Source organism: Hypanus sabinus, chromosome 1, assembly GCF_030144855.1.
Source record: "Hypanus sabinus isolate sHypSab1 chromosome 1, sHypSab1.hap1, whole genome shotgun sequence".
In the NCBI taxonomy this organism is placed as follows: domain Eukaryota; kingdom Metazoa; phylum Chordata; class Chondrichthyes; order Myliobatiformes; family Dasyatidae; genus Hypanus; species Hypanus sabinus.
In genome coordinates, this window is record NC_082706.1 from 186965837 (window position 1) to 186988828 (window position 22992).

The window sequence follows — 22992 nt, forward strand, 5'->3', positions numbered from 1 at the left end:
GGGTGGTAATCACTCTGTCAAAGATGCATGAAGACTCTTGCTGGAGACATTGAGAAAAATTTTGATGAACCCTGTTATGGAGAATGGAAGCATCAGTCAGGGACTGCTGAGCCTACAACATTAACTGGAGCAGAGGGAGAGGACCCAATGAAAAGCCTCATTTATAGGCCACACAAACAAGGGCGATGATACAAATAACTTCCTGAAAGTGAAATACACTGTAAAGTCACTAGATGGGTAGAGTTTGTCAAAAGTGTTCAGGAAACTTTCCTTAATCAGTTTGTGGAAGAATGGGATTGTGTGTGATACTCAATCTCCTATTAGGGAATGAGACAGGACAGGTAACAGATGTTTATGTAGGAGAACGTTTTGCATCCAGTGACCACAATGCCAATGGTTTCAAAATAAATACGAACAAACATAGGCCTGGTCTGCCGGTTGAGATCCTAAATTGAAGAAAGGCCAATTTTAATGGTATCAGAAATAATCTGGCAAGTGTGGCTTGGGGCAGACCGTTTACTGGCAAAGGTGTACTTGGTAAGTGGGAGGCCTTCAAAAATGAAATTTTGAGAGTACAAAGCTTATATGTGCCCATCAGAATAAAAGGTAAAGACAACAAGTGTAGGGAATCTTCGTTTTCAAGATACGAGGGGTGATTGATAAGTTTGTGGCCTAAGGTAGAAGGAGTCCATTTTAGAAAACCTAGCACATTTATTTTGCAACATAGTCCCCTCCTACATTTACACACTTCGTCCAGCGGTCGTGAAGCATACAGATCTTGGACCTCCAGAAAGTGTCCACAGATGGGTGATTGATAAGTTTGTGGCCTGGCTAGAAGAAGATGAGTTATACAGCTCTCGTTACATCCACATGAAGCTCAACTCTTTGCGTGAGTATGCAGAAAGTTTGAAGTTAATAACTCATCTCCTTCTACCTTAGGCCATGAACTTATCATTCACCCCTGCTGTGGACACTTTCTGGAGGTAACAGGGGCTTTGGAATGTGCGCCGTCCAATGTTGTATTTTGTCGTGTGCCTGAGACTAAGGTGATCTGGGTCTTTTGTTCAGCAGAACATGAAGAGAGAATATGCCAGAAAGGAGAGGTCATGGACAGCAGGAAAGAATGGACCAAGAGTGGGATGGCAGTTGATGAAGCCCGGGGAACTCGATGGAGGACTGGTGGAAAGGAAACTGTGAGCTCCAACTCATGCACAGTAGACTGGTTCATTAAAATGGAACTTTTTCTTTTTATGTTACTTTACTGACCCTTTAGTCAAATTAAGAATTATAAAACTAAATCATTTAATTGCATATGGTGCACTGTCAGCTATTTCATGCAACTGATTTGTAACAGGGTAACACATCACGCCAACCAAACAGGTTTTGCACTTCAATCTCGTACATTTGGTAGAGCCAGAGATTATCTTCCCTAGACTTCCGCAGCCGACAAAATCTGAGCATTACACAGTTATAGGCAGGAAGGAACAAATGAGATGCTTTTGGAGTATAAGAAATGTAAGACAACACTTAAGAAATAAATCAGGAGGGCTAAACGAAGGCATGAGGTTGCCCTGGCAGACAAGGTGAAAGAGAATCCTAAGGATATCCAGATATGTTAAGGGAAACATTGGTCCTTTGGAAAATCAGAATGGTAATCAATGCACGGAGCCAAAAGAATGGGGGAGATCTTAAATTAAATTTTTTTGCATCTGTATTTACTCAGGAGCCTATGGAGGTGAAGCAGAGTGGCGTTGACTTCATGGAACCTACATAGATTACAGAGGAGGAGGTGTTTGCTGTCTTGAGGCAAATTAGGGTGGATAAACCCCCAGGGCTTGACAAATTGTTCCCTCAGATCTTTGGAATGCAATTGCAGAAATTGCTGGGGGCCCAGCAGAGATGCTTACATCATCCTTAGTGACAGGAGAGATACCAGAGGATTGGAGGATAGCCAATGTTGTCCCGATGTTTAAGAAAGGCTCTAAACATAAGCCAGGAATTTATAAGCTGTTAAGCCTGATATCAGTGGTGGGAATGCCATTGAAAGGTATTCTAAAGGACTCGATATATGAGTATTTGGGTAGACATGCACTGATTAAGGAAAGTTTGCATGGCTTTTTGTGAGGTAGGTTGTGTTGAACTAATCTTTTTTCAAGGAAAATACCAGGAAAGTTGATGAAGGCAAGGCAGTGGATGTTTCCCACAAAGACTTTAGTCAGGCGTTTGACAAGCTCCTGCATAGGAGATTGTCAAAGAAGGTTCAGTTGTCTGGCAATCAAGCTGAGGTGATAAATTGGATTAGACATTGGCTTTGTGGCAGAAGCTACAGAGTTGTAGTAGCTGATTGCTTCTCTGACTGGAGGCCTTTGACTGTTGGAGTGCCATAGGGATTGGTGCTGGGTCCATTGAAAGGTGGCCGGAGATGGGGACGTTGTAAGCGGTGTGTGAAGAAGCAGAAGCAAGCCGAGCCGGCAGGAGTCCGTGCCAGGAAAAAAATAAGCCCTAGTCGGCCGGCCCTCCTGCCCATTCTGATCTCCGATGTCTGCTTGCTGAGGGAATCGGGCCTGCAGTCCTCGGGTCCATTGTTGTTTGTCATATTTACCAATGATCTGGATGATAATGTGGTTAACTGGATCAGCGTGTTTGTGATTGACACCAAGACGGGGGTGTAGTGGACGACAAGGAAGAATATCATGCCTTGCAGCGGGATCTTCTAGGCGGCACGGCGCACGGCAGCAGCGGCCTTTCGGATCTGGTGCTACTTTTATTTCATTTTTTAATTTAATTTTACGGCACGATTAGGGTTTAGGGCAATGGATAACAGAGTGACTATCTACCATCGCCAGTTACTGCTACAGTACAGAGATCGCTCAAAAACAAACCTTCATGAAAATCTGCTGGTTACATTGCGCAACCTCGGCTTGCTGAGGGAATCAGGCCTGCAGTCCTTGGAGTCGCCGAATGCTGGGGGCTGGAGGTGGGGACAGCGTAAGCGGTGTGTGAGGAAGCGAGGCGAGCGGGCAGGAGTCTGTGCCAGGAAAAAAGCAAGTCCTAGCTGGCTGGCTCTCCTGTCCATTCTGCTCTCCAATGCCTGCTTGCTGAGGGAATCGGGCCTGCAGTCCTCGGAGTCGCCTGATGCTGGGGGCCGGAGATGGGGACGTCGTAAGCAGTGTGTGAGGAAATGGAAGCGAGGCAAGCGGGCAGGAGTCCATGCCAGGAAAAAAGCAAGTCCTAATCAGCCAGCTGTCCCATCCATTCTGATCTCCAATGGACATTAAATTGGACTACATCTGTGGCAACAAAATCCTCAGTGGGAGTACAGAAATGGACACAATCCCAGATGCTGCCATTCAGCTACCAAACTACTGCCCTCTGCTGTGCCTATTGTCTTGTTTATAATTTATTGTAAAGCCTGCACTGTTCTGTGTACTTTATGCGGTCCTGGGTAGGTGTGTAGTCTCGTGTCGTTTTTGAGTTGGTTTACGTAGTTCAGTGTAGCTTTTGTATTGTTCATGTAGCACCATGGTCCTGAAAAACATTGTCTCGTTTTTACTGTGTACTGTACCAGTAGTTATAGTTGAAATGACAATAAAAAAGCTGCTTGACTTGACTTGACTTGGGATCTGGACTGGCAGGAAAAATGGGCTGAGAAATGGCAGATGGGATTTAATGCAGGCAAGTACAAGATTTTTCACTTGGTAGGACCAACCTGGGTAGGTTTTATACAGTGAATGGTAGGGCACTGAAGAGTACAGTAGAACAAAGTGACCTGGCAATACAGGTCCATAATTCAATATGTCTTCATAGGTGGATAAGTTCGTAAAGAAAGCCTTGAGCACATTGGCCTTCATTAATAAATGTATTGAGTACAGGACATGGGATGTTATGTTGAAGTTGCATAAGACATTGGTGAGGCCTAATTTGGAGGATTGTGTGCATCTTTGGTCACCTACCTAAAGGAAAGATGTGAATAAGCTTGACAGAGTAAAGAGAAATCACCATTTTCACAGCAACAAAGAAAAACCGTGTGAGAATGGAAAAGTATCATGTGTTTGGTTTTGATACTAATTTGGAGAACAGGAAAAAAGGGAGCTGCAACCGAAAATTAGACATTTAAGTAAAGGAAATCTTGAACAATTGAGAACCAAATTGTCTATAAGATGGTGGCTTTGCCAAATTGACACACTGTGGGAAGAAGTGAATGAAACAACTTATACGGTACAAAACCACTGTAAAAAAAATCAACAAGGGAAATTATTTCACATTTTAGGCAAAAAATATTTCAAAAATGAAAACAATTTATTTGATTGTAAGCACAAATAGATCTAGGGTGGATAGAATGATAAAGGAAACAGAGATACCATGGTAGCAAAAGTCAGAAAGAAATAAAAAATGAAATTGCAAGCTAATAATAGATATTCAGGCATTTATTGCAATATTTTGTTTATGCAAATTAATTTAATTCAGTGTCTAATTAATAAACACATTTAAGTCCTGTGTGCATGAAAATTTTTCCTAGGTCATCAGTATATTTGACACATGTAAGCCTGGAGGCAGCTAGGAATTCAGAATGGCATCAAATGCTGCACATTCCCTCCACAGATGCTACCTGACCAGCTGATTACTTCAGTATTATCTTTTTAAAGAAGAACTTACTAATAATGTAATTAACTGCCCACATAAAAAATGGTCTTCCTATTACAATGCATGTGCGTTATGCCCCATCTCAGAAATTCTGTTTTTTTATCAATGTTGAAAGTGTAGTACTATATTATACATTTATTTCAAGTATCCAAGATTTTTTTTTGCCTCCAGACTAATTATCTGAGCCAGGAGTTCAAATCCCACCACAGCAGCTGGGGAATTTAAATTTGGTTAATTAATTAATCTATAATTAAAAGCTAATGCCATTGATAGTGACGGGATCATGATCTGTCTCACAAATGCCTTTAGGGAAGGAAATCTGCCAACCTTATCCAACCCAGTACCAGGTTAGCCAGTGTGGCTAATTTTGAAATGCCTAACAGGCTATTTATTTCAAGGGCAAGTAGCCCTTGCCAGTCACACCGTCTTCCTGTGAATAAGAAACACAAGCAAAGGAACTTAGAGGTGAACACGAGAAAATCTACAGATGCTGGAAATTCAAACAACAACACACACAAATTGCTGGTGGAACACAGCAGGCCAGGCAGCATCTATAGGGAGAAGCACTGTCGACGTTTCGGGCCGAGACCCTTTGTCAGGACTAACTGAAAAGAAAAATAGTAAGAAATTTGAAAGTAGTGGGGGGAGGGGGAAATGTGAAATGATAGAAGACCGGAGGGGGTGGGATGAAGCTAAGAGCTGGAAATGTGATTGGCAAAAGGGATACAGAGCTGGAGAAGAGAAAGGATCATGGGACTGGAGGTCTAGGGAGAAAGAAAGGGGGAGGAGAGCACCAGAGGAAGATGGGGAGCAGGCAAAGAGTTATTGTGAGAGGGACAGAGAGAAGAAAAAAAGGGGGAAATAGATAAATAAATAAGGGATGGGGTAAGAAGGGGAGGGGGGCATTAACAGAAGTTAAAGAAATCAATGTTCATGCCATCAGGTTGGAGGCTACCCAGACAGAATATAAGGTGTTGTCCCTCCAACCTGATTGTGGCTTCATCTTGACAGTAGAGGAGGCCGTGGATTGACATATCAGAATGGGAATGGGACGTGGATTTAAAATGTGTGGCCACTGGAAGATCCTGCTTTCTCTGGTGGACAGAGCATAGGTGTTCAGTGAACCAGTCTTCCAGTCTGTGTCGCGTCTCACCAATATATAGAAGGCCGCACTGGGAGCACCGGACGTAGTATATCACACCAGCCAACTCACCTGGAAGGACTGTCTGGGGCTCTGAATGGTGGTGAGGGAGCAAGTGTAAGGGCAGGTCCGATTCCCATCCCACTCCCATTCTGGTATTTCAATTCATGGCCTCCTCTACTGTCAAGATGAAGCCACACTCAGATTAGAGGAACAACACCTTATATTCTGTCTGGGTAGCTTCCAACCTGATGGCATGAACATTGATTTCTCTAACTTCCGTTAATGCCCCTCCTCCCTTTCTTACCCCATCCCTGATATATTTAGTTTTTCCCCCCCTCCTCTCTTTTTTCTGTCTCTCTGCCCATCACTCTGCCAGTTCTCCATCTCCCTCTGGTGCTCCCCTCCCCCTTTCTTTCTCCCTGGGCCTCCCGTCCTATGATCCTCCCCCTTCTCCAGCTGTGCATCCCTTTTGCCAATCAACTTTCCAGCTCTTAGCTTCATCCCTCCCCCTCCTGTCTTCTCCTATCATTTTGGATCTCCCCCTCCCACTCCCACTTTCAAAGCTCTTACTATCTCTTCTTTCAGTTAGTCCTGAAGAAAGGTCTCGGCTCGAAACGTCGACTGTACTTCTCCCTATAGATGCTGCCTGGCCTGCTGTGTTCCACCAGCATTTTGTGTGTGTTGCTTGAACTTAGATGTGAGTTGTCTCAGATGACAATAACGCAAGTACTAAAGATAAAGCTTTGCTTCCCACTGGCAACTTTCTGTGGGCTCTTTCTTGAAGGATCCAATTAATGTGGTTGAACTTTATAAGGAATTTGTATACACTTAGTGGCCACGTTATGAAGTGGACGCTGAGTGCATGTTCATGGTCTCTTGCTGCTGCCCGCTTCAAAGTCCAAAGTTTTGTTCTTTCAGAGTTGTTTCTGTAATGCCGTTACAGAAACATTAATTAGACACATGTAGAGCCATTCTGTAATGATCAACAAGCCAATCAAATGACCTTATGTGGTGTCTCAGGACTTGGTGTGTCTGCATCCATGCCCCCACCCCCCTAATGGGACATTCCTTGTCTGGCACATTGCTCCACACTCACTATTCCCAGTATCCTTTACTCCCATGAGATTTAAAAACTTGCTTTCTGCACCAGGTTGACAAATACAGTACTGTGCAAAAGTCTTGGGCACTCTAGCTATATACGTACATATGTGCCAAAGACTTTTGCATAGTACTGTAGAGTGAAGGGAAGAATGAAAGTATGCATTCAGTAGAAAGGCACTGAAATGTGTTACTGATTCAGAGATTTAAAAGTTAAGATATACAGTTTTTACAAAGTGTGAGTACAATAGATAAATATTCGTGATTTTTAATTGGCACAAAGAATACGAGAAAAATGAGTTTAATGAACTTATTGAAAATATTAGTTAAGTGATAGATAAAGACCTGTCTGTAATATTAAGCATTGTATTTTAGAAAGGAGTTTTAAACCAGGATCAATTCACAGAATAATGCCAGGGAAAGATTTAACTACAAATGTAAAAACTGCAAATATTGAGGATTCACAAGATACTTTCAACAGTGCAAGGAAGACAGATGTGGAAAAAGCTTTCAAAATTCTGAAGGGATTTCCTTTAGAGTGAATTGAGAAAGAATATTGCTGATGGGGGTTCATCACTTTAAAGTTTTAATTGAGTGAGCAAGCAAAGAGGTTGAGATAAATTACAGAGAATGGTGATTGGAAAGGGAAATGTTTTCCTCTAGGTTAAAGCTGAGTCAGAGGGCATTTCATCATTTTAAAAGAAAGTGCAATAGGAATTTGAAGCAGGGAAGCATACTCAATGGAGAGATTTTCGGGCAGTGCAACTGATCCAGCAAATGGTTAGCAAAGACTTGATGGGCCAAAATATTTCTTTCAACTCTTCAAAGGTTTGGTGGCTTATTATAGGGAGTTTTCATAACCCTGTGCATTTGCCTGTAAGGCACTGCCTTCCATCAAACTCTATGGATGCTAAAAGTCCTGTGCATCCTCCACTTGGTACATCTGTTTTACAATGAAGTAATATTGCACTCTGCAGATGATAGTGGTCTGAAACCTGAAAATCTCTTCATGTTTAGCCTGATTCTTTCACAAGCTGGCCTTTTGCTCTATGTAATGTCACCCTATCATTCTAGAACACAGAGCATTGGACATACAACACAGAAAATCTACAACACATTACAGACCCTTCGGCCCACAATGTTGTGCCGACCATGTAACCTACTCCAGAAACTGCCTTGAATTTCACAACTGCATAGCCCTCTACTTTCTAAGCTAGTCTCTAAAGAATGCTTTTGTATTCTTCCTATAATGCAAGAAGTATATTACTACAAAGGGATTTTGAGTCTTTCAACACGAGACACCAAAACAGAAGTAGTTTCTGTTTTCCACCGGTTACCATTTATCAGACAGAACTGGTCCTCACACTCAATACTTCCTCCTTCAGCTGCTCTCACTTTCTCCCAACTCAAGGTGTAGCCATGGCATCCACATGGGCACTGACTTCGCCTGCCTTTTTGTTGACTACATGGAACATTTCATGTTCCAAGTCTTCCCCAGTAATGTTCTTCAGCTCCTTCTGAGCTGCATTGATGATGGCATTGGTGCTGCTTCATGAATCCTTGCTGAGCTCATCAATTTTATTAACTTTTTCTCCAACTTTCACCTTGCCCATAAAATCATTTGGTTTATTTCTGACACCTCTCTTTCTCAATGTCTGTCTCCTTCTGTAGAGACAAACTCTTTACCAGCATTGTTTATAAACCTACCAATTCCTATGGCTACCTTGGCTATACCTCTCCCCACCCTACCTCCTATGAAAATGCCATTCCCTTTTCTCAGTTCCTCTGTCTCCACCTTAGCTGTTCCCATGATGAACCTTTCCTTTCTAGGACATTGAAGATGTCTTCTTTCTTTGAAGAATGGGGTCTCCCTTGCTCCACCATTAATGCAGCTTTCACCCCCATCTTCTCCATTTCCAAGACATCTGTGCTCACCCCATCTTCCCCCCATCTTAACAGGAATAGAGTTTCTCTCGTTTGAACCTACCACCCCATAAGCCTCTGCATCCAAACACATTATTCTCTACAACTTCCGCCATCTTCAATGGGACCCTACCACCAAACAGATCTTTACCCGCACTGCTTTCAGCAGGGATCGCTTCCTCCTTGGTGCCATTGTCCATTTGTCACTCCCCACTAATCTCCCTTGTGGCACTTATCCCTCCAAATGTCAGAAGTGGTACAACAACCCATTCACCTTCTCCCTCACCTCCATTCTTACCAGGTAAGGCAGCAGTTCACCTGTGGGCCTGTTGGGGTCATTTACTGTATGCAGTGCTATTGGTGCGGCCTCCTTTACATTGGTCAGACTCGACATAGATTGGGGGACTGCCTTTGCAGTCCAGTACCTTTGCTCCACCCACAAAAAGCAGGATTTCCTGGTGGTTAACCATTCCAATCCCCATTCCCATTTTGATATGTTGGTCCGTGACGGCTTCTTCTGCCATGATGAGGCCACTCTCAGGTTAGAGGAACAACAACTCTGCCATATAGGAGGCCTCCAAGCTGTTGGCATAAATATCTCCCTTCCCTCTTCAATTCCCCATGTTGGTCTCTACACTCCTCCTCATCTTCCTCTCACCTCCCCCTAATGCTCCTCTTCCTTTCCTCTCCAATCAGATTCCGTCTTCTCCATCCATTTGCCTCTTCCACCTATCAGCTCTCAGCTTCTTACTTCACTTCCACCTCCACCACTTGGCTTCACCTGTCATTTTCTAGCTTATTGTACTTCTCCACCCCACCCCCCCCCCCCCCCCGCCTCTAATTTCTGGCATCGTCTTCCTTCCGATCTGGTCCTGATAAAGGGTCTTGGCCCAAAACATTGACTATTTATCTTTTCCATAGATGCTGCCTGACCTGCTGAATTCACAGAAACATAGAAACATAGAAAACCTACAGCACAATACAGGCCCTTCAGCCCACAAATTTGTGCTGAATATGTCCTTACCTTAGAAATTACTAGGCTTACCTATAGCCCTCAATTTTACTAAGCTCAAGTACCTATCTAAAAGTCTCTTAAAAGACCCTACCATATCCGCCTCCACCACTGTTGCCGGCAGCCCATTCCACACACTCAACACTCTCTAAGTAAAAAACTTACCCCTGACATCTATCAGGTCACCTCTCATGCTCCGTCATTCCAAGGAGAAAAGGCTGAGTTCACTCAACCTATTCTCATAAGGCGTGCTCGCCAATCCAGGCAACATCCTTGTAAATCTCCTCTGCACCCTTTCTATGGCTTCCACATCCTTCCTGTAGTGAGGTGACCAGAATTGAGCACAGTACTCCAAGTGGGGTCTGACCAGGGTCCCATATAGCTGCAACATTACCTCTTGGCTCCTAAATTCAATTCCACGATTGATGAAGGCCGATACACCATACGCCTTCTTAACCACAGAGTCAACCCGCACAGCTGCTTTGAGTGTCCTATAGACTCAGACTCCAAGATCTCTCTGATCCTCCACACTTCCAAGAGTCTTACCATTAATACTATACTCTGCCATCATATTTGACCTAACAAAATGAACCACTTCACACCTATCTGGGTTGAACTCCATCTGCCACTTCTCAGCCCAGTTTTGCATCCTATCAACATCCTGCTGTAACCTCTGACAGCTCTCCACACTATTCATAGCACCTCCAAACTTTGTGTCATCAGCAAACTTACTAACCCATCCCTCCACTTTCTCATCCAGGTCATCTATAAAAATCACGAAGAGTAAGGGTCCCAGAACAGATCCCTGAGGCACCCTACTGGTGTCTGACCTCCATGCAGAATATGACCCGTCTACAACCACTCTTTGCCTTCTGTGGGCAAGCCAGTTCTGGATCCACAAAGCAATGTCCCTTTGGATCCCATGCCTCTTTACTTTCTCAATAAGCCTTGCATGGGGTACCTTATCAAATGCCTTGCTGAAATCCATATACACTACATCTACTGCTCTTCCCTCATCAACGTGTTTAGTCACATCCTCAAAAATTCAATCAGGATCGTAGGGCATGACCTGCCTTTGACAAAGCCATGCTGACTACTCCTAATCATATTATACCTCTCCAAATGTTCATAAATCCTGCCTCTCAGGATCTTCTCCATCATCTTGCCAACCACCGAGTTAAAACTCACTGGTCTAAAATTTCCTGGGCTATCTCTACTCCCTTTCTTGAACAAAGGAACATTTGCAACCCTCCAATCCTCCAGACCCTCTCCCCATCCCCATTGATGATTCTTCCAACATTTCTCTGTGTTACAATAGTTTCAATCTAATAATTTAAAAAAGGTATGAAAGACAGACCTCTGGACTGCCTTCAAATTTCCACTGAAGTGAAAGAGCCTTTCAACCAAAGAGGGAAGTTATGATACAATAGTATGATGGGTATAAATAGGGTAAATACAAGCAAGCCCTTTCCACTGAGGTTGGACGAGGCTCGAACTAGAGGTCATGGGTTAAGGATCAAAGGCAAAATGTTGTACGGAGAGCTATGGTCCTGGTACAGGTCGATGGGGCTAGGCAGATTAATAGTTCAGCATGGACTAGAAGGGCCAAAGGACCTGTTTCCGTGCTGTAGTGTTCTATGACTCCGTGTAACTATACCAGCGATGAGTTTCAATATTAAACGCTCCCTAGTAATTTTAAGCTGATGAGTAGATCTTTGGATATACATATGCAAACTGAGATTTGCTATTTCTCTGAGTGGACTTGTACCTTCCACAAATCACGTGTTTGGTTCATGAGACAGCAGCACTGGGTATCCTGTAGATCTGACCATCCCTTCCGTGTGGATAATGTAGGTTTTTGGGATGGGAGGACCACAGTTAAGTAAACTGTAATCAGTAGTCCTTGTCAGAATAGTTTTATTAAAAGGGCCACCTTTTTATTTAAATGCCATAACCTCAGAAAAAAGTCACCTGAGTAAAGACTTTGTTAATTAATTTTCAGATTATTTGGTGAGTATTAGTCATTTCACACCATTTACTATCAAACTTTCTTTGAACAATTAGTCCAGACTGAGGCTATTCCTCAGAGAAAAGATATGACTCAAAGAGTTTACTTTGATCTTGCCTATTTGAATAGATAAAGAGGAGTTTTACCAAATTAATTGAATACTGACTGCACCTACAGAGCTAACATTAAAATAATCGCAATGACAAGTAAGTGAACTGGAATGTGCTTACTTGTAATCTTAACCCTTTAGGTAAACTCGGCTGTACTCCAACATTAAATAGATGTTGAGTTACTGCCTAGGCATCAGTACTTACTGCAAGATGTATCATTTTCCTTTGAAAAGCCCATTAATTTTGAAATTGCTGAAGAGAAAGGCATGGATGCAAACATTGCTTTGTTGATAAAATAGCAAAAGATTTCTTTGAAGCATCCAGCTGAGGAGACAGCAAGGATCAGTACATGAATAAGATAATATAGACCAAATAAAACAAACAAATTTATCGTTCTCTTGGTGTAGTAGGTAGGAAAAATCTATTACAATGCAGCACAAATGAAGGTTCTGCATATCACTGCAACATTAAATCACAGTACAAATGGAATACTTAATGGCATTTTGATGTTCTCTGGTTAACTCTTTCATTAAGAAAATAGGTTATATATTTTCACCATTTCTCAATAGAACATAAAATGAAGAATTTGTTAACATTTTTATTACTATGTAATTATGAGGTGATTTGAACTTCCATTCTTTCAATGAATCTTATTATTTTTCTGCTTCTAAAATTACTGTAGAGAATGATCAAAGCGTACAATGCAATCCAAGCATATTTCTTCAGAAGCAGAAGATGGTGGGTTCATTCCAATAAATAGTGCATGTGGAAAGGTTTCATCTCTAAAACTCTATGCTATGTAATTTTCAGATTAGAAGTTAGCCTTTGCTTTCATTGAAAGTATTGCATCTGGAAAAATATGTTTGCAGAAAGTCACTTATTAATTAAATGTGTTTTGCAAATTATGAACAACATAATTATTCTTGTAATCATTATACAGTTGAGATTAATTCTTAATTCTCCAGTGTTTTCTTCTCATTGTCTGCAAAATCAAGACTAATTTTAATGAATGAACCTTCTGGGACTGCCTACATAAATGCCACCTCTTATCTTCTCTGCACCCAGAACTATATTAAAACGAACACCATTTATTCATATTTTGGGGTTATTGTGTTGAAATAAAGTAAAAATCAACATATAAATATGTAATTATATTTCCCATCACATTCACTGTTACAAGATCTTTATTTTGGACTCTATCAGAGTTGATGATATGCCCTTTTAAAATTTAAAGGTTGCAAATCCTATGCATTTGATCAGTAAATTAATAAATATATTGGCCTAAGTACAAAAATCCCTTAAAGCTAAATGTTTTATTTTTATTTAACTTACGAACAGGAGCACTGGGTTTCTGATGAATTTGCCATACCAGTTTTCATTTCCAGCACTATAGACCATAAGCTGTAGGAGCAGAATTAGGTCATTCGGCCTATCAAGTCTGCTCCACCATTCAATCATGATATCTCTCAACCTCATTCTCCTGCTCTCCCCCTATAACCTTTGATGTCCTTACTAATCAAGAACCTATCAAACTCCACTTTAAGTACAGCCAATAGCTTGACCTCCACAGCTGTACGTGGCAATGAATCCCACAGAGTCATTACCTCTGGCAAAAGAAATTCCAACCCATCTCTATTCTAAAGACTCTTCTTTGTATTTTGAAGCTCTGCCCTCTGGTCCTAAATCAACCACTATAGGTTTGATCTTCTCCATGCCTACTCTATCTAGGCATTTCAATATTCGATAGGTTTCAATGAGATGTCCACTCATTTTTTTAACCCCTGCAAGTACAGGCCCAAATCTATAAAATGCTCCTCATGCATTTACCCATTCGTTCCTGGGATCATTTTTGTGAACCTCCTCTGGACCCTCTACCAAGCCAGGAAAACTAGCAAATGTAATCCCAATGTCCAGTTAATCTATATCTACTGTCATGGTCGTCTTAACAGCCGAATATCCGGAGGCCATGAGGTTAGATACAAAATAATTTGAATTCATCTGAAAGGAAGGTCAGCAATTCAAAGCTGGTGTCAGCAAAGAAATATGTACACAAACACAAAAAATACCTGTAGATATATGCACATGCCTGAAAAACAGAAAATGCGTCAAAGGGATGATAGGTCAGGCACATTTTGGCGTGTGGCCGAGTGGTTGAGGCTTTTGGCTGGCGATCTGAAGGTTGTTAGTTCGAACCTCAGCCGAGCTAACGTGTGTATCCTTGAGCAAGGCACTTAACCGCACACTGCGCCTGCATGCTTTTAACCCGGTGGCGGTTGGTGCAGTATGAACATGACATCATCTTGAGACAGAGAAAGAGTTCATGCTTCAGTCGATGATTCTTCATCATGTGTACTTTGCAGGAAAGCATTCTGGGCCTCCTTCATTGGCCTTGTCTATATGCTATCAAATTCATGCAGCACAATGATTGCACTTCAGCTTTCAAATACGTCATTTCTATACAACATTATGAAAGCACCTCTTCGCACAACAGTTAAAAGCACATCACCTTAGTCTCGATGAAACTAAGAATGGTCAAATAAGTTCTGGTTTGGCTATCATTACCACATCCTGAAAATGAGTGAACTTTGCTGTGTTGTAAATTATCATGATGAGTGTCAAGCATCATCTAGAGTTGGTCTGGTTGTACATGGAATGGACCAAACCTTGTTATCATCCTGGTGCCTTAGCAGATGCATTAACTTTTCATCGCCGATGAACATGCACAATGAGGTAACTACAAGGCTAATATAACTGCCCTGGTTGTTCTGCTTGGTGGAATGGGCTACAGAACCTGAAGAAGGATCTCAACTGAAACATTGACTGTTTATTAAATTCCATAGATGCTGCCTGATTTGCTGAGTTCCTCCAGAATTTTGTGTGCGTCACTCTGATTTCCTGCTTCTGCATAATATTTTGTATTTTTGTCTATGTAGAGAACTTTTTTTTGTAATTTTTATTGCATTTCTTTATTGTCCTCTAAGTGCCTGCAAGAAATTGAATTTCAAGGCAGTATATAAACGTCTTTAAAAAAAAAGCATCTCAAGGTATGGTGACATATACGTACTTTGAAAATACATTAGCACTGCAGTTAGTGTACCACTATCACAGCACCAGTGAACCAGGTTCAATTCCCGCCGCTGTCTGTAGGGAGTTTATACGTTCTCCCTGTGGCCGCATGGTTTCCACCCACATTCCACAGATGTGTGTGGTTAGTAGCTTAATTAGACACAAAGGTGGAATTGGGCAGTGCAGTCGCGTGTGGCTGCAAGGGCCTGTTACCGTGCTATAATGCAAAATAAAGAAATAAATTTACTTTGATTTACACCGTCATTGACATTAGGCTTCCAAGTTATATCACTGGTATTTTGAGTTTGTTTTCCTGGGAAGGAAGGAAGAAGGGCGGTGGAGGGGGGGGGGGGGGGGGAGACACATGAGATGTCCAAATTTAAGAGGAGCTGACCTAGGAATGACAGTAGCAGTTGTAGAGTCTTTGAGGTATAGAACACTGCAGCACAGAAGAAGGCCCTTTGGCCCATTTAGTCTATGCTGAATTAATATTCTGCCTAGTTATATCGACCTTCACCCGGTACCCCTCCCATCCATGCACTTATCTTACTTAGCTAAATGTCCCTTAAATGTTGAAATTGAACCCGCATCTGCTGTCAGCTCAGTCCATACTCTCGCAACCCTCTGCGTGAAGAGATTTTCCCTCATGTTCCCCTTAAAAGCTTCACTTAGCCCATGTCCTCTAGTTCTAGTCTCACTCAACTTCAATGCTTGCAATTGCCCTATCTACACCCTCATAATTTTTTTTATTAAATCTCCCATCATTCTCCTATAATCTAGATAATAAGGTGCAAGCCTATTCAGCTTTCCCTATAACTTAGATCTTCAAATCCCAGCAACATCCTTGTAAATTTTCTCTGCATTCTTTCAATCTTATTAATATCATTCCTATAGATAAGTGACTAGAAATGCGCACAACATTTGAAATTTGTCTCACTAATGTCTTATACAGCTTAAACATAACCTCCTAACTCCTATATTCAATACTTTGAAGGCAGGATGGGAAAATGGGAGCATTCTCAGAGAATATACAGCCACTTCTGCAATACCAGGGACATGAGGCACATGTGGCAGGGAGTTCAGAGGATTACAGGCCGCAGGTCCACCCTGCGCATCAGTGACCAGGATGCTTCACCCCCTGAGAGGCTGAATGTCTTCTACACTCAGCTTGATGCGCAGAACAAAGTGCAGGTGAGGAAGGCACCTTCTCCCCAGGGGAGCAGACACTCCGTCTGGCTGAAGCTGAGGAGAGGAAGACCTTGGCCAGAGTCAACCCACACAAAGCTGCAGAGTCTGATAATATACCAGGTCAGGTTCTGAAAGACTGTGCAGCCCAGCTGACCGAGGTGCTGACAGGTATATCCAGCATTTCCCTGGACAGCCCATTGTCCCTTCGGTTTTTGAGGCAGCCACCATCATTCCTGTGCCAAAGAAGGTGACAGTAACCTGTCTAAATGACTATTGTCCAGTGACATTAACATCAACCATTATACAATGCTTTGAGCGGCACATTAGAGCCTTTCTCCTGGTTACACTGGATTCTTTCCAGTTTACTTATCCCTCAAATCAATCTACTGATGATGCAATAGTGTCTGCCTTCTTCTCTGTCCTGTCCCACCTGGAAAATGGGGTCTCATGTGCCAGGCTGCTGTTTACAGACTTCAATTCGGCATTTAACATCACAGAAACTGGTGGGGAAACTGTCCTCGCTGGGTCTCAACACTTCCCTCTGCAATTGGATACTGGACTTCTTAGCAGAAAGGCCACAGTCAGTCGGTGTGGGCAGCAACATCTCTTGTCCCTTTACACCGAGCACTGACACTCCCCAAGACGATGTGCTCAGTCCACAGCTGTTCACACTGCTGACTCATGATGGTGTCGCAAGATCCAGCTCAAACTGTGTCATCAAGTTTGTGTATGACACCGCAATGGTTGGCCTCATCAACAACAATGACAAGGAGTACAGAGAGGAGGAGAAGGAGCGGCCGGTGGATTGGCATAAGAAGTCTGAACATGGAGAAGACCAAGGAAATCATTGTGGATTTCAGGAAGGTGCAGATGAACTGTCCTCCTCTGTGAATATGGCTCCTCTGTAGAGAGAGTTAAGTGCACCAAGTTCTTGGGAGTTCACATCATGGATGACCTCACCTGGTCTCTTAATATCACCTCCCTGAACAAGAAGGCACAGCAGCGCCTCCACTTCCTAAGGAGATTGAGGCAAGCGAGTTTCTGCCCTTCCCCCACCCCACTCCATCTGAACTGCATTTTACCGGAGCACCATCAAGAGTGTCCTGACAAGCCGCTTCTTCATCTGGTATGGGAGCAGCAGAGCATCAGAGCAGTGGTCCCTACAAGTGACTGTAAGGATGGATGAGAGGATCATGGAGGTTTCCCTAGCATCCCTGGGGAACATTAATCAGGAGCACTGCATACACAGGGCCCTTAGTATTATTAAGGGTCCCACCCATCCATCCAACCTCCTCTTTGACTTTCTACCATCAGGCAGGAGACTCTGACGCAAAAAAACAAGGATGGTCAGGATCGGAAACAATTTCTTCCCTCAGGCCTTCAGGCTTCTGAACTGCCTGCCACATCAGGTTTGAACTTTCTGCCACATCGCTGGTTAGTCCATTCTATACCTTACAATATTTAATTTATGCACTTTAGTTTGTTATTTATATGTGATTCATCTGTAGATTTTATTCTTTACCTTCATAAGTTATCATGTATGTGTACAGTACTACTGTGCTTTACACCCTGGTTCAGAGAAACAATGTTGCATTTGATGATATACATGTATATATTTAAATAACAATAAACTTAACTTGAATTGACTTGTCTTGAAAAGCTCTCTTTATGATCCTATCTACCTGTGACACCACTTTCAAGGAATTCTCATTCGCTAGTGCCCTAATAGGTCCTACCATGGTTTTCTTCCCAAAATCCAATGCCTATCATTTGTTTGCATTAAATTACATCTGCTGTTTTTAATCTGATTTTCAAACTGGGTCCAAATTTTCCTGCAAGCATTGGTAACCTTCTTTTCTGTCCACTAATCTCCCAATCTTGGTGTCATCCATAAATTTGCTGATCCAGACCATTGATATACTATAGATGACAAACGGCACCCAGCACCGAACCCTGTGGCGCACCACATCACTTGCTTCCAATCAGTGAGGCAACCATCTATTACCAATCTTTGGCTTCACCCACAAAGCCAATATTGAATGCAATATTCTACTTCATCCTGAATGCCAGGTGACTGAACCTTCTTGACCAAGCTCTTTCCATGAGGTTTGTCCCATGGTTGAGATATTTAAAGCTATTAGGATAAGGATAAGTGCTAAGAGGTTTAGAAGGATCTGAGAAAGAAATAGTCAACCAGAGAAGATGGCAGAGGTAGAATTCCCACAGTACTTAAGAAGTACCTAGACAAGCAATTGAATAATCAAGGTATAGAACAACTGCAACAGGTAAGACTTCTGTAGATGAGAAACTGATGGTTGCCATGGAGATGATGGACTGAAGGGCCTATCCCTGTGCAACACCATAAGCACATGAATCTATTTTGGCAACTTGTTCTCTCAGGCTTTTACAAATTTTCAAATATTTCTTATTATCAGAGGCAATTCTAATAAAAATTAAAAATTTAATAAGTCAAAAACTGTTTGAGAATAATTAAACAAATTAGAAACATTTAACTGCCATAAATCAATTAATATTAAAGTAATATTATAAAATAAAATCCAGTTACTTTCCCACCACACTAGCATTGAAAGGGTGCTAGAGACACTTCAGACTAAAGTAAAGCTGAGGGCAGATATGAAATTCTCTATGGAACCTTGTTACCATAATCTTTAATTTATAATACAGTCCAGCTCTGCTGGTCATCATGAGCTACAAGAGTTAAGCTGGACTTCTTGTTACAATAGCCACCACTATTAATGATATTTGTTTTATTTCCAAGTTTTTTTCAACTTAGTATTTATTGGAAACAATGTTTTAATTTGACATGATATCGACCAGCATAATACTGTCATCCTAAAGACGGTTTGAAACCACAGATCATGAAATCCTTTATGAATAATTGCCTTCAAGCTGCTGAATCTTAACAAGATGATAATAGATTTAGTAATGTTCAACAATATTTCTAGTAGTGTTTTTAATTGTGGCATTTTATAAGCTGGCAAAATATTTGCAAGTATAATGCTTGATTACATAAATCCTGTGGTATGCAGGATTTGTGTAAACTAAATTTATAGGTAAAAATTTCTTTGCCAAAATTAAATTTTAATGGAGATGAAAATAACATGAGTTATTTTTGAGGAAAGTGTACATTTATCCCAATTCTGTACCATCAGCAATACACTTCAGTATGAGCCAGTGCATTTGAAAACTTGTCATCTTTATTTTTTCATTGCATTTATAGTCCTCTCTCAACCAATATTATAAAAATCCAAATTCCATTGGGAGAGTAATGTGCATGATTGCAGGTTTGCCTTGTCAAAATCCTGGCTGTTTTATACAGTCATCTTTATCCATGAATAATGCATGACATAGTATCTCATTATATTTCATTTTCTTTACGGCAACATCACCACACCTAGATGGGTTACGATTCCCTTTGGCCCTTCTCAGCTCATTCTAGTCTCATTTCTGTTTAAATGCCTTGTGAGATAACACTGACAAAATAGGTGTATTTGGCCTGTCATATCATAGTTTCTCTGAATTATTCACAGAGGCCTTGCATAGGTTTATGTAATAACAAACCTTGATGCCTAGAGCTGTTTACTGATATTCTTCTTTTCCTGGGTTCTTGATACTATTTTCTATAAATCTGTTATTCCAAACCAATATTTGTGCAGGTTTGGGGGGGAAATAACAAAAGAGCTTGTGGCTTTACATTCTGTAGTTATTTATTGGTGAGTGGAATGAAAGTTGCTTCAGGTAGGGAGACTGTTTGGGTTTTTCCTTATTGACATCTTGATTAATGCTCAAATTGAACAGGAAGATGGCAATCAGTGTATCAAATAATTGTGGAAAAGTAACAGCCACAGAATAAAGAGAACTTCCCTACATTTTATTTCGCCTTATAGGCTTCTAGCATTGTGAAAAATCTATTGCAAGGTATCTGTTTTGAAGTTTCGTCCTTTGTTCAAGTTAGTCAGTTGATCGATAAATACATGATATGACATAATCTTCTGGCTCTGTGACAGTTCAAAGATCAACAGCCTTTTAGTGGAGCTCATGTATTTCAATGTGGTGAGTGAGCTATTAGATTATGCAGTTTGACACAATTCTAAAGTCTAGGAAGCAGGGTTTTATGTGGAAATGAATGGTCACACTCTTCCCTATTGGAGGTCACAAAATAAATATTTTTAATGACAACCGCTTATATCACAATGTAGGCATAACTGCAGTTAGAGCACTAACAGAAAGGGGGAGGTGGGGGCATATGAGAAAGCCAACACTTATTGCCTACCCGTAATTGCCCTTGAGAAGCTAATTTAGCAATGATTTCGGAACAGCTTCTTTCCTTTGCCAACAGATTTCTGATTGGTCCATGAACCCATGAAAACTATCTCACTCTTCCCCTTTCTTTGCACTATTTATTTATTTTATAAGTTATATTATTTTGTATTTTATATTTATTTATTTTGTAATTTTTATGTCTTTGTACTGTACTGTTGCTGCAACACATTTCATATTATAAACATGATGTGGCTCGGTAGCATAGTGCAACGCTCTACAGTACTGGGGACTCGGGTTCAATTCCCGCCTCTGCCTGTAAGGAGTCTGAACGCTTTTCCCCATGACTGTGTGGCTTTCCTCCCACTATCCAAAGACATACTGGTTCGTAGGTTAGTTGGTCATTGTAAACTGATTAGGATTAAATTAGGGGACTGCTGGACGTCGTGGCTTGAAGGGATGGAAGGGCCTATTCAGAGCTGTAGGTCAATAAATAAATTTTAAAATTCTGTAGATGCTGGAAATCCAAAGCAGCACACACAAGATGCTGGAGAGCTCATCAGGTATGGAAAGGAGTAAACAGTTGATGTTCCGGGCTGACACCCCTCTTCAGGACTCTTTCATATTATATTAGTCAGCGATCATAAGTCAGATTCTGAATGTGAGCTTCTACCTTTTCAGTGGTGGGATAGGGTGAGATATCCTCCCACTTCTGATGAAGGACCTATGGCCTAAATTGTATATCTCTCCACGCATGCTGCTTGAGCTGCTGAGAGCATCCAACAAATTCTGCTTTTGGGTCAGATTTCCAGCATCTGCAGTACTCTCCCACAGCTGCTGAGGGGAAACTCCCAGAATCTGGCACAGTGATAAAGGCGAAAATTCCTGTTCATCTCCTAATTAAACAGATTCCATTCAACTGGTGATTTTATGCAACCATACAATGCATGTTTTTCCTTGTTATATTCTTAAAGTGCATAATATGTTATCTTTTACCTGGGTAAAACAAAGTGGATGATGAACACATTGCTTAGTTGTGCATAATTTGTGAAGAAATATGTGAAAATCGAACAATTGAAAGTGCAGTTATTAATAAACACAAGAGATTCTGCAGATGCAGGTGATCCAGAGTAACACACACAAAATGCTGGAGAAACTCAGCAGGTCAGGCAACATCTATGGAAAAGAATAAGTAGCCAATGTTTCAGCCTGGATTGCAACATGCAATAAAAAAAACAATCAACAGTTATACAGAGTAAAGAATTATAAAAAATAAACTTAGAGGTAAAGCTGTGAATAGGGAACAAAATATGCATAAATGTATAAATATCAACATATATTTACAATGTAAAAAGCTTTATAAAAAGTGGCTTACAGTGTTTACAGTATGCTGACTGAGGAAATAGATAGAGGGGGTGGGGGTCGGGAGCTAACTAGAATGGTTGATTAGATTTACTGTCTAAGGGAAGAAACTTCTATGATGATGTGAAGTTTGTTGCTTTAATAGTCCTATAGTGCTTTGCAGAAGGGGGCCTTTCAAAAAGATAGTTTGCTGGGTGGGTAGTGTCTGTAATGATTTTACCTGCTCACTTCTTTGTCCTGGACTCATACAAGTCCTGCAGTGACAATAATTTACAACCAAAAGTCTTTTCAGCTGATCTGACAGTTCTGTATAGTTTATGTATAATGTGAGAACCAATATACGAAAGGTTGAGAACTAATCTGTACCAAACCAGAAAAAAAAGGATGTTTGAGGGGTTTATACAGTTAATCGCTTCTATAAGATCTATCTTCATATTAAAGAAATATAAGTAATGGAGTGGAAGTTTCTATTCAAAAACTCTTTTGCAGTACATCCTCCCAGTAAGATGGTGGAATGCTTGGATATAGCAGCCTCTCTGGGGCTAACCAAGGAGTTTGTGTCTTTGTTTAACACGTTTTTTATGATCACAAAACAATACGGGACATTCAGAACTTCAAGAAGTGCAGATCTGCCCCATCATCGAATTGCTTGTTAGTGGAGGAGCTGGATTTTGTACGGATCGAGTTACTGCCTGGTGAAGAGAGGCATCAGAGTCTGTGTGCAATGGCGGCAGGCAGTCTAACAGTGAGTGGTCGTCTTGGATGTGTTTCTTGTGATCACAAGGCCCCAGCTGGACATTGGTACTGTAAAATGCTGCAGGTCTAGTTCACTGGTTCATTAGTGAGACTGAAGATGGGGAACTGCATGGCCTTGGTTGTAGCATGGACTAGTCCTCATGCCACAGGTTCACCTGTTGCAACTGCCCAGAAGAGGAGATGCTGGAGGTCATGTGGCGCAGCATCAACGCAGGATTGGAAGCCCATCAGTGCTGCTCTCCTGTGTTTGCTCAGAGGAAGACAAGCTAGGTTGCGTGCACTCGTCTGCAGATGCACTAACAACAGCACCTATGCACCATCAATTTTCTGGACATGTCACTGATGGACTTCAGCTACATATTTACCATGTGACTGCATGTTTTCTGCTATCTTGTATATG

General features: G+C 41.5%; 1 protein-coding gene across 10 annotated transcripts in view; it reads left to right on the forward strand.

The window, feature by feature from the left end:
- The window catches only part of LOC132401241 (interaptin-like), a 617788-nt gene extending 595400 nt beyond the window's left edge, over positions 1-22388 (forward strand). For 8 of the 10 annotated variants that reach the window (XM_059983244.1, XM_059983267.1, XM_059983293.1 and 5 more), the window contains one exon: positions 1069-1301. In XM_059983244.1, the coding sequence (XP_059839227.1) occupies positions 1069-1265 (197 nt within the window). In that variant the 3' untranslated portion in view covers positions 1266-1301. Of the gene's footprint in view, positions 1-1068; positions 1302-22325 lie in introns of those variants that run through there. The other 2 variants (XM_059983257.1, XM_059983373.1) reach the window with 2 other exon arrangements.
- The last annotated feature ends 604 nt before the right edge of the window (positions 22389-22992 follow it).